The 10819-nt window shown below is 49.4% G+C and overlaps 1 protein-coding gene and 1 long non-coding RNA gene across 2 annotated transcripts in view; both read left to right on the top strand.

The window, feature by feature from the left end:
* The first annotated feature begins 5002 nt into the window (after positions 1–5002).
* Positions 5003–10819, top strand: part of DAP (death associated protein) — a 66711-nt gene continuing 60894 nt past the window's right edge. Inside the window, exon 1 of the mRNA XM_072752711.1 lies at positions 5003–5244. Within this exon, the coding sequence (XP_072608812.1) occupies positions 5190–5244 (55 nt within the window). The 5' untranslated portion in view covers positions 5003–5189. The remainder of the gene's footprint in view (positions 5245–10819) is intronic.
* On the top strand, positions 5252–9806 carry LOC140598253 (uncharacterized). The gene is made up of 2 exons (XR_012000487.1): positions 5252–5588; positions 5711–9806. It is a non-coding gene; the product is annotated as an uncharacterized lncRNA (long non-coding RNA).

The raw sequence follows: 10819 nt of genomic DNA, 5'->3' as shown, positions 1-10819 counted from the left end.
TATAATTGGAGTATGTGGAAGTAGCTTTGCACAAGGTCAAATAACAACTCCGTGAAAGAGCCAGAAACAATACTATCCCTGCCCCCACCCCCATTTCTCTCTGCTGAAACACACTTCTCTTAAACAACCTCCACAGCATTTGCAGTTTCGTGGGGGGATCAGCGTTCGTGGCTGTAGCCCGCTCATCTTTTTTGCAGTTTCTATTTCTCACTTCCAAATACAGATAAGAAGAATGTGTTGCCAAGATTCAGGCTGGTTATTTTTTCTTCAAATATCCTTAGCTAAAGGGGAACTTCCTATGAGACTAAAATTGACCTCCATGTCCTTTATTAGCTGTTGAATTACTTTTGAAAAATGCCCTAAAGTGCTTCTCGATTACCCTGTGACTGACTGGCAGGTTGAAGCACAGTAAAATCCCAAAGGATTCCACGTACGCTCGTGTGTGTGTGTGTGTGTGTGTGTGTAGACATGCAATATTCTATTATTTTATTTGACTCTAGGACATGCACATTCTCTTCAAGTACTGTGCAAGTTTGTGTGGGTGTCACTTAAATTATCATTAAATTAATATAACTTAAAACCTCTATCATATAAGAAGAAATATCTTGGATGTTACAAAGTCAAGAATGCTGCTCTTCCGTTCTGCACAATATCAAGAATGGAAGAGAAATTCTGTGGAGTGAGTCAGAATATAAAAATTCTCATCCGTCAGACAAACAGCACAAGAAGACAGAATGTATGGGCCAGTCTGGAATAAGGAAACAACGTACATCAAACTGATTGAGAGGTGGAGCTATTTCAATACACCGTAGGACAATTCACGTATTTCCTGAGTGCTAATGAAAACTCCCTTCGCAGCAGGAGCACTACACTCTCCAATATGTTGCGGTTGACAGAGCAGGACGGTGGCAAGCACAGGGTTCTCTAGGGCCTTCCCATACCAGCCACCTGCCCATCCCTTTGCTTGGCCTTTCACGGGCTGGGTTTCTCCTTCAATGAGGACAGAGAAGCCCTTGGGTCTCAGGATCTTGTGGACAGTTAATGTGACGACACAGAGGGACCCCACTTGCAGGCGGCACTTAATCCTGAACTCCCATCGGCCCTGGCAGGGGTTAGTGGTCACATCTCTGATGTACCGTGCAGATAAGGAAACAGGCTTAGAGAGTGTCGGTGATGTAGCTCACGGTACAACATACACACGTGGAGGAGGGAATCTGCACTTTCTCTCCCTTCTTCCAATACTTTTTCTGGTGCTTACAGCATTCACATTCAGAAGGTTCTTACATTCAGCACCATTTTTTCCAGCACCATTTGGGATTGGACAAGTCTACTTAGAGAAGAAGGAGAAACAGCTCACAAAAACTCTATTTAGAAGGCAGCCAACGGTGGGAGAAAAATGGGATTGGGGCTGCAGAAAGCCAGCTTCTGGTCCCAGCATACACTCGAAAGTTGTGTCCCAATCCTTTCTTCTCCGTTTTGCTTACTTTTCTTTTTCTTGGTTAAATAAGTGAAAGTGACTTTCTCTCAGAATTATAGTGAGCTTCAAATAAGACTAGTCACTCAGCAATTCTAATAATATCTGGGAGTGCATGGCCGCATGGAAACCTTCCAATAGGCGGTGCCTGGCATTTATTTTCAGCATCTGGGACTGATGAGGCTGGACACACCCTCGCATACACATACACACGCACATAAATAAAACCACACGCACTTACACACATGCATACACAAACATGCACAGTAGAAGTAAATGTTAGAAAGGGTAAGTGGTTATCTGCATTGATGGTACCTACATATTAGGTATATTTTCATTCTCTGTGTAGTCTTTACTTGCTGCTCTTCATTTTGGTAACAGTTCTGAGAAATTAAATGTATCCATGCTCTGGAGTTATGGGGAAGAATATCCACTGAATGCTTTTTAATGCACCCACTTTGGTTTTGGATGCTGCACATGCAGTGGGCAAAATGAACAAGGTCTATCCCTTCGTGGGACTAACATTCAACCAATGTTATAGTCAGAGGAGACAGACAGTTAACATTCTGGAAGATGGATGAGGAATTTTGGATGAGGATGAAGTGCTGTGAACACAAAGGGTTAAGAGTCAAGTACCTGGGCTGGATTCTTCAGATCTGGTGGGCAAGTGAGGCCCAATGGAAAAGCTGATTCTGGATCAGGAGTTAGTCGTGCAGGAATCTGGGAGAGCTGGTTCCAGGTGGAGAGAACAGCTAATGGTAAAGCCCAAAGGAAAGAACTGGTTTGTCACACTACAGGAGTATCAGCAAGGCCAGAGTGGTCAGAGGGGCTATGAGAGGTGAGCTGCTAGAGGCAGGCATGGCCCCCATCATGTAGGGCCTGCGAGGTCATGTGTGTTGGGTGTTGCATTTGGCTGGATATAAAGACACCAACCCCGGGCACTTGATCTAATAGGGGTTTGTTTTCCACACAACAAGATAGTCTGGAAGTGGGGTCCATTGCTCTGCAGAGCCTCCATAGAACCTCAAATCCCACATGCCTCTGATCTTTATGCCACCCTTAACATATGGCATGCATACCTTTTATTGCCTCGTGGTTGCAATGATTGCTTTGCCTTCCACCTTCTGTCTGAATTCAAGGCAGCATGAATAATGAAGTCAACAAGAGGAAGGGAAGTCTTCATACCAAGCACGCAAAAAAATTTTTTAAGATTTGATTTATTTATTTAATTTGAGAGCGGGGTGGGGGCGGAGAGGGAGAGAGATAATCTCAACCAGGAGCCTGAAACGGGGTTCAATCCCATGACCCTGAGATCATGACCTGAGCCAAAATCAAGAGTCAGACACCCAACTAACTGAGCCACCCAGGCACCCCTCAATCATGCAAAATTTTGCCAGAAAGCTCCCAACAAACTCTCACTTACATTCTAGTGGCAGAACCTGCCCCACCCTTGGGTGCAAGGGAGGCTGGGAAACACAGGTAGTCTTTCTGGAGCCAAGTTGTTTACACAACCACATCTTCTTCAGTAGCAATGCTATTGATTAGGCAGGTACCCCACACTGTAGTTTGGATGCTATTCTAGGTGAGAGGGTACTACAGGGTAGGTGGATTAATCAGAATTCTGCTTTGAACATGTTAAACTCGACATGACTATTACACCACAGGGTTCCAATCAGTGTAGTCCCAGAATAGGCCTTAGGAAAAGATATGGATCCTCTGAGGCCTCAGGGCAGCCCAGTGGGGCCACCAACGCCCTTGGGTAGCTTGACTCCCTCCTCAGAAGCCTCCTTCTTTTACCCTAGGACTCCCTAGGAATGCCACATGTCACAGGATAGAAAATATCATCACTCTTAACATGCAATTTTAGGTACCACTGAAGGCAAAAATGCTGCCAATTAAACTATAACAATATTTTCTAACCTGGAAATTTTATTTTATACTTCTTAGAAATGGTTTAGACTTATTAAGACAGGAGTTTTTAACAATATATCACTCACGCACATACATAAGAAGGAAAATATCCATACAATTAATTGGTTAGGTATCCTTAAAGGTTCTTTCCATTCAGAATCCAAATTAATAGTGTCTATAGATTTTCTCACTGTTCCACTAAGTGTGTTAGTGACCAAGAGTGCTCGGCTATTTATTTTGGATTTTCTTATAAGCTGCTGACACCTGTCTCCAAGTTTTGATGTGAAAGAATGTAAGGGAATGACAACTGTATCATGACCACCATCTGGCCAACAGCTATCTTGCTATTAATGCTGTTGAAAAATGGGGGAGAAAGCCCTGGATCAATGGGTAGAATGTGCATTTCTACGTGTGCTGTGCTGCAGAGTTGGGCAGTACTGCATTAGACATCTAGAGGTCAAGGAGGCAGTCTGCAGCTTAGTGGAGGGGCAGGGGTAGAGAAATGGGTTTGCAGATTTGGTATTCGTAAGCATATGGATGACAGTCATACCCATGGGCCTGCATGTGACCACTGAAGCCAAGTCCAGATAGAGAAGAAGGCTGGTGTTGAGCCTCAGAATACTCAAATGTCTACAAATATAGAAGAGGAGCCAACTACACCTAACAGAGTTAGCAGCCAAGCACCCAGCCAGAGCCCTGAATGTCAAGGCAGTGAAGCTAAGGATGGGGATGGTCCGCTAGGTCAAGTGCTACTGAAAGATCAAGTGAGATCAAAGTGGAAGAGTGACCCCTGGCTTGGGCAGCATGGAGGTCGTGAGTAACCTTGGAAAAGAACCTTCCCTGTTTGGGGGCAGCCTCTGTGCTGCTGGAGAACCACTAGACGGGCTGGACTGGGCCGAGGGGTAAGGGAGGGTGAGGTGCTCAACCTCTTTGATCACTTGCATCGTCAAAGGTCGATGCACAGCCAAGAGACGCGGTACTACGTCCTTCACTGGAGGCCCTGGGCGTCCGTGAACGCTAACTCGGCAAGGCGGGGTGGATGGTGCACAAGGGGGACACCTGCAACTGCAAAGCGCTTGAGAAGGCGGGAAGGCTGCGAACCAGGGCGCGAGAGCGCAGCATCCTCTGCGGACAGCAGGTCGCCGCCACAGGAAGACAGCACACGGGGGCGGGGCACAGACCTCGCAGGGCTTTCTCGTGGGGCGCGGGGGCACTGCCCTTCGCAGCGTCTTGTAACAAAGCCCTGCCATCCTCGGGCTCCCGGTCGGTCCCACCTGGGGTCTCGCTTCCGCACGCGATCAGTCGCTCCAAGCGGGAGCCGCAGGAGGGCACGTGCCAGCCGGGCCGGTCCCCCCGGGGCGCGCCGCCGTCACCGTCCACCTGACGGCCGGGCTGAGGGCTGAGCGCGGCCCGGCGGGCGCCACCCTCCGGCTGGGCCCTTCCAGCCCCCGCCGGCGGCAGCAGCAGCAGCCCCGCCCCCGTCCTCCTCCCGCACCCCCCGCCACCGCGTCCAACGTGGCGCTGCCGACTGCGCATGCTCAGCCCACGGCGCGCGCGGGGCCGGGGGGCGGGGCCGCGCGCGGTGACGACAACGCGCAGCCGCGGGAGGCCTGGACGCGCCACGTCAGCGCGAGCGGCCGCGCCCCCTCCCGGCGGCCGCCGTCCCCGCCTCCCCGCGCGGCCCCGCCGCCGCCCGCGCGCTCCGGCTGCGGCTCCGGCTCCCGCTCGCGCGCACCTCCCGCCGGCCCGCGAGCCCGCTGTCGTCGCCGTCGCCGTCGCCGCCCGTCGGACACGCGGTCTCATCATGTCTTCGCCTCCCGAGGGGAAGCTGGAGACGAAAGCCGGACACCCGCCCGCCGGTACTGACCCGTTCCCACTGTCTGTGCCCCCGCGGGGCGGGGCGGGGCGGGCGCGGGGGCGGGCGCGGGCGCGGGAAGGGGCGCGGGGGCCTGCGACGACCTCGCCCGCGCCGCGCGGACCGGGCCGGGCGGGGCTGGCGGGGCTGGCGCGGCCGCGGGCCCCACGGAAGTCGCCTGCGCGCAGCGTCTCCGCAGCGTCCGCCCAGGACCGCGCTTGGAGCGAGCGGGTGTCTCGGGAGAGCGAGTGGCCGGGACGCTCCCGGCCGCGCTTCTGAGTCGCGCAGGTGTCGGCTGTGGCCTGACGGCCTTTCCTATCCACGGAAGAACCGGGGAGCGGACATGAGGTCGGCCGTTGATCACTCAGTATGACTTTCTCCCCTCGCCCAACTTTCTCTCTCATCCGACTTTTTCTTAAGTGCTTTTTCCCCCCGCCGTGGGCTTTTTTTTTTTTTTCTCTTTCCTTCAGATCCTAAACTTCTGAGCCAAGGAAGTTAAATCGAGAAAAGAGTCATCTTTCTTAAAAAAAAAATAATGACAATGATAACGCTACGCTTTATAGTCCTGCTGCCTCCTTCCCGAGCATGCGCACAGTCCCCGTCTGTTGCTTCGACTGTGGCCCACCCGGCCGAGGTCTGTTTCTCCTCTGCCTTACAGTGACAGTCGATCCATGCGGAAGGACCCTGGGAGGCACGGAGGCTGCCCCTGCAGAGATCGAGTCACAGCAGCGTGTGGGCTTCTTTGGGGGTCCTCACTGCACGAGTTAATGCTAGAGTCAGTCTGCCAGGAGCAGAAGCCTTATGGGGCCATGGCTGCCTCTGCTGGCCCGTGTGCCCAGGCTTGTGGGAGAGCCCCGTGACCTGCCGTCCCCACTCTAGGGCTCTAATTCTCTCCCTCCACGGGAGAGAAAACAGCAGTTTTTCAGTAAGCTTCGTTCCAGAGTAGGTAGTATTTTGCTCTGGTGAAAGATGCTCTCAACAACAAGGAAACTAATTGGCACCAGGAAAGAGTGAGTAATGGCTAAGTGGTGTGTGAGGCATGAAGAGGCTCGGGATCTCAGAAAACAGCTCCACCATAAGGGAAAATATGCTTTGGGGCCCTTTGCAAAATTGCATTAGTTCCCAAAAAGAGACAGGGAGTACCTCAAAGGGATTTCTTTGAAAGGTAACTCTGACCTTTAGTTGCTCCTGCTATAGATCACATCCAGCTGCCCACTGACCTGGGCGGTTGCTCAGGAAAGGACAACTCCAGTGGCGCTCGCGGCCTTGGACTATGTGGCAGCAGTCGGTCCACGACTCCCCCTGGCCCCTGGCCCCGGCTACTGGGTGGCCTTGAAGTGTTATCTGTTGGAGTGATGCCAAATCAAAGTAGCCCTAATTAAATTGCCTGGAAAGACATGTCCATACCGAGATTTTTAAGATCAGAGGTGTCGACTATGCATATTAACTTCCCAGGCTTCATAAAGGACTCTGATTTTCTTTGAATTGTAAATATCTAGGATTTGTGAATTACAAATTAAATAGCTTTTTGATACCCTGAGGAGCAAGGAAGCAACTTATCTGTGCTGGTGAGCAGTGAGCTTGAATTCTAGGTGTTGAGGCCCATCACTTCCCTGGGGCTCAGTTTTCCTGTTCTTTCAAATGGGAGGTTTGGGCTCCCTGATCTTCCTCAGGGAAAGGTCCAGGACAGGGCCACCTTTGCTGCTGTCCCTCTTCAGTTCGTTTTTTCCATCTGTCAGGACTAGAGCCAGAGGGCACTTAATCCCACAGGTAAGCCCTTCAATGAGTTCAGGACAGGTCCTTTGGGGCTCCAGTCAAGCAAGAGCTACGTAGGGATATGTCACTGTTATTCTGCATTTTCCAAGACTAGACACACATGGCCGCAGGTGGAGGAAGGGCCTGGCATCCTGGCCCAGGGGTACAGGTTAGAAAGCTGCTTAAAGTATTTCGCTTCCCAGCAGTACCCCTCCGTGCACTCCCCAGTATTATAGAGGTCCCTGCAGGAAAGCTCAGAGAGCTCGTGCTTACTCCGGCATGGCCAGAGAGTAGGCAGTTCTGCAAAGTAGATCATATTAAAAAATAAGCCAAAAAAAACCACCCACTATAATAAAGAATAATCATCAAAGGTGGCCAAGGGCACAGTTCATAAATCAAAATAACAGCCTTAAAACTTCAGGAACCCTTTCATTAAGTGCTTAAGTTGGGTAACAAAGACTCGTGCTTAAATCCTCAATCGGAAACAATAAAATTCTCTCCTATAACTATCTTCATGTTCTTTTGTGTTTTCTCATTATTGCTGTCTGAGCCAGGTACCCTTCTGTGCGTTCCCATGACATCCCGTTTCCTTATTATCACACTTAACCTCCACTTATCTGCCTCTCTTCTCCTTGCTTCTGCGCTGAGTCTTTTTTTTTTTTTTTCTTTGAGAGAAAGAGCACAAACAGGGGGGAGGTAGAGGGAGAAGCAGACTTCCTGCTGAACAGGGAGCCCGATGTGGGGCTCGATCCCCGGACCCCAGGATCATAACCTGAGCCAAAGGCAGATGCTTAACCGACTGAGCTACCCGGGTGCCCAAGTCTTCTTATTATTTATTTGTTTGTTTGTTTGTCTGAAAGTGGGTGAGTGAGCCTATGTGGGGCTGATGGTGGGGTGGTAGGAGCAGAAGGAAGGGACAAGCAGATGGTGCTCAGTGTGGAGTCCAACATAGGGCTCCATCTCACCACCCTGAGATCATGACCTGAGCCAAAACCAAGAGTCAGACGCTCAAACAACTGAGCCACCCAGGTGCCTTATTTCTGGGCTGAGTCTTCATGACCGTTATCCCCAGTGGCTGACACAATGTCTTGCACAAAATAATAAATAGCTCCTGAGTGAGCTTCCCCAAGCCTCTTACCACCTCTCACATCCCCCAGAGCATGCAGGACCTGCAGTGTCCCTCTCCGTCTGAGCCCTGCATCTTAGCAGTGGAAATAGTAACTGCCGTGTGCTGAGTGTTACAGTGTGCCCGTGTTTCCCTCTACCCTTATAAATTCATGGCCGATTAACAAGGGAAAAGCAAATAGAAGTTCAGTAACACGTGTGCCTCCTGTATTGGTGGGAGAGACGGAGGAAAATTGAGTAACTCCCTGACGTGGCTTGAGCCACCAGCTTGAGCTAAAGACACTGGAGGCCCTGCCTCACCCTGCAGGGCACTGTCATCCAGGCCCTCTGTAAAAGTAATGAAGTCTTAATGATTTGAGACTTCTCCATTTCTCTCAGCTACAAAGTATCTGCGGAGAAATGGGTTGAGACAGCATGTTTTATGAGCATTATTGGAGATACAAATTAGCAAAGTTAGAATTAGCGAGCCAGGTTCTGTTCCATCAAATAGCAGGACCAGTACGCCACGGCAGCAAGGAGAATGTAATTATGAGCCACACTATTACTCATCTCTGCCTGTCTTTGGGAGTTGGTGGCAGTGATGTGGATAAAATCTCTCTGTTAAATACATTTTGCTGGCCCCGTTCCCCTCCATTTCCCAGGGTAGCCAAAACCATATGTCAGTAAAGTTCTCGTAAATCTAATATGTGGTAGCTTTGAGCGTTACTAATTTTACATAAGGTTTTCTTTGAAAAGTAGACTTTCCATCCCTTCTCAAATTGAGTCAAATGGAAATATAAACACAATTGTATTTTTTTAAAGTGAAACGGAAAATAGAGTCCTTTTTTTAGTAACTTCAAGATAATTCAGTTCTCTGTTACGTTAGTCATTCAAACATGAGTTAAGGATGCATTAAAAGGTTGTGGGTGATAATTCTCCCTAAATTGTCTCCTGCAGGAAGCTTTCCAGATTACCTAGGCCACTCTCTTGCCTGCAGTGGACAACTAGTGTGTCTTTTATTGTGTTAACCATACAGTTACAGATTTGCTAAGCACACCTCCAGTGCCCTCCACCTAATCACTGATTAATGCTTGAAGAATACAGGAAAGGGGTCTGCTTTTGCTCCCAACATGCCAAGAAAAAAGAAAAAAAGACACTTCTAGTCACTCATTTTTTTTCAAAAACTCCCAGTGAGGGTAGAACGCAGCATTTCTGAAATACGGTTTAGATTTCCCTCCATTGTTCCATACTTGGTTTCATTCTCTTGTGTGTGCTCTTTCCATTCTACACAATGCCCATGCATTCTTACTTGGTTTGGGGGATGCGATCCCCTTCCCAACTTAGAAATCTTTTCATTTATTTTTTTTTTCTTTCTTTTCATTTATATAGGGAATACTCACTGTTGTATCAAGGTCTGTATCAGTTACAGTTACATCAAAAGGATTAAGTATTAGTTACAGTAACATTAATGAGTTCAATAGGGCTCACTGATGTCACAGACAACCCAGAATCTCAGCAGCTGGGCTGAACAAATCAAGGTTTGTTTCCCTTCCAGGTAGCCATCCTACAAGGCTCCCCCATCACATGGCCTGTGTAGATCATGGTGTGAGGGCTTATGGTGACACCTGTGACTTACATGTGTCACTACATTGCTTTCCTATGGCTGCTGTTAGTAAAACATAATAAACTTAGAGCCTTAAAATAACACTTCACTGTTTCATCATTTGGAAGGGGAGAAGTCTAAGATGGGTCTTACCAGGCTGAAATCAAAGTGTCTGCAAGGCTGGTTTTTTTCTGGGAGCATTCTGGGGAGAGTCCTTTTTTTTTTTTTCTTTTCTTTTTTTTTTTTTTTTCCGTTTCCAGAATAATCTTTTTTTTTTTTTTAAAGATTTTTATTTATTTATTTATTCATGAGAAACACAGACGGGCAGAGACATAGGCAGAGGGAGAAGCAGGCTCCCTGCAGGGAGGCTGATGAGGGACTCCATCCCAGGACCCTGGGATCATGCCCGGAGCCAAAGGCAGACCCTCAACCGTGAAACCACCCAGGTGCCCCTAGAATAATCTTATTTTAAGGTCAGCTGAATAGCAACCTTAACTCCCCCTTGCCAGGTAATATAACACATTCATAGGTTCCGGGGACTAGGGCACGGACATCTTTGTTGGGGTGTGGCGATGGATGATGCTACCTACTTAGTCTCTATTCCCCATACTTAGCCAGGCCCCAGGTAAATGGCCCCAACCCAACTGCACGGGAGGCTAGGATTGGGAGTGGTGGACACTCAGATTTTTCTGCTGTGCCTCTGGGCATGGATCCTACTTCTCCCCATACTTTCTGAAACCGGCTTCCCTAAACTGAAGCATCCCCACCCGGCTGCCCACACCCCCTTCTCAGCTTTGGCCCAGTCTGTCCAGCATGGTCGCTGTCCTGGCCTGGTCACCCAGCACTTGGTTCTTTGGGTCACAGCCCAGTCACAGAACGGACACTGTGGAAGGCGGGCCAGCCTGTGTAGCTCAGACCCAGAGCCCCATGGCCCCAGCCACCACACCATGTCCCTGAAGGTCATGTCCACCTGTGGAAAGCCACTGGATTGCCCTGGGGAGCTTAAGGGCCTTCCCACCTCAGTCCACAGTTCTAAGTACAAAAGAGCCATTTGCCTTCGTTCTTCCTCAGCTTCTTGATAAAACCATCAGGGGCACAAATTCAGGAATTGATCAGG

The sequence above is a fragment of the Vulpes vulpes genome, chromosome 3, assembly GCF_048418805.1.
Source record: "Vulpes vulpes isolate BD-2025 chromosome 3, VulVul3, whole genome shotgun sequence".
NCBI classification, from domain to species: Eukaryota; Metazoa; Chordata; class Mammalia; order Carnivora; family Canidae; genus Vulpes; species Vulpes vulpes.
This window is presented reverse-complemented; position numbering and strand designations above follow the sequence as displayed.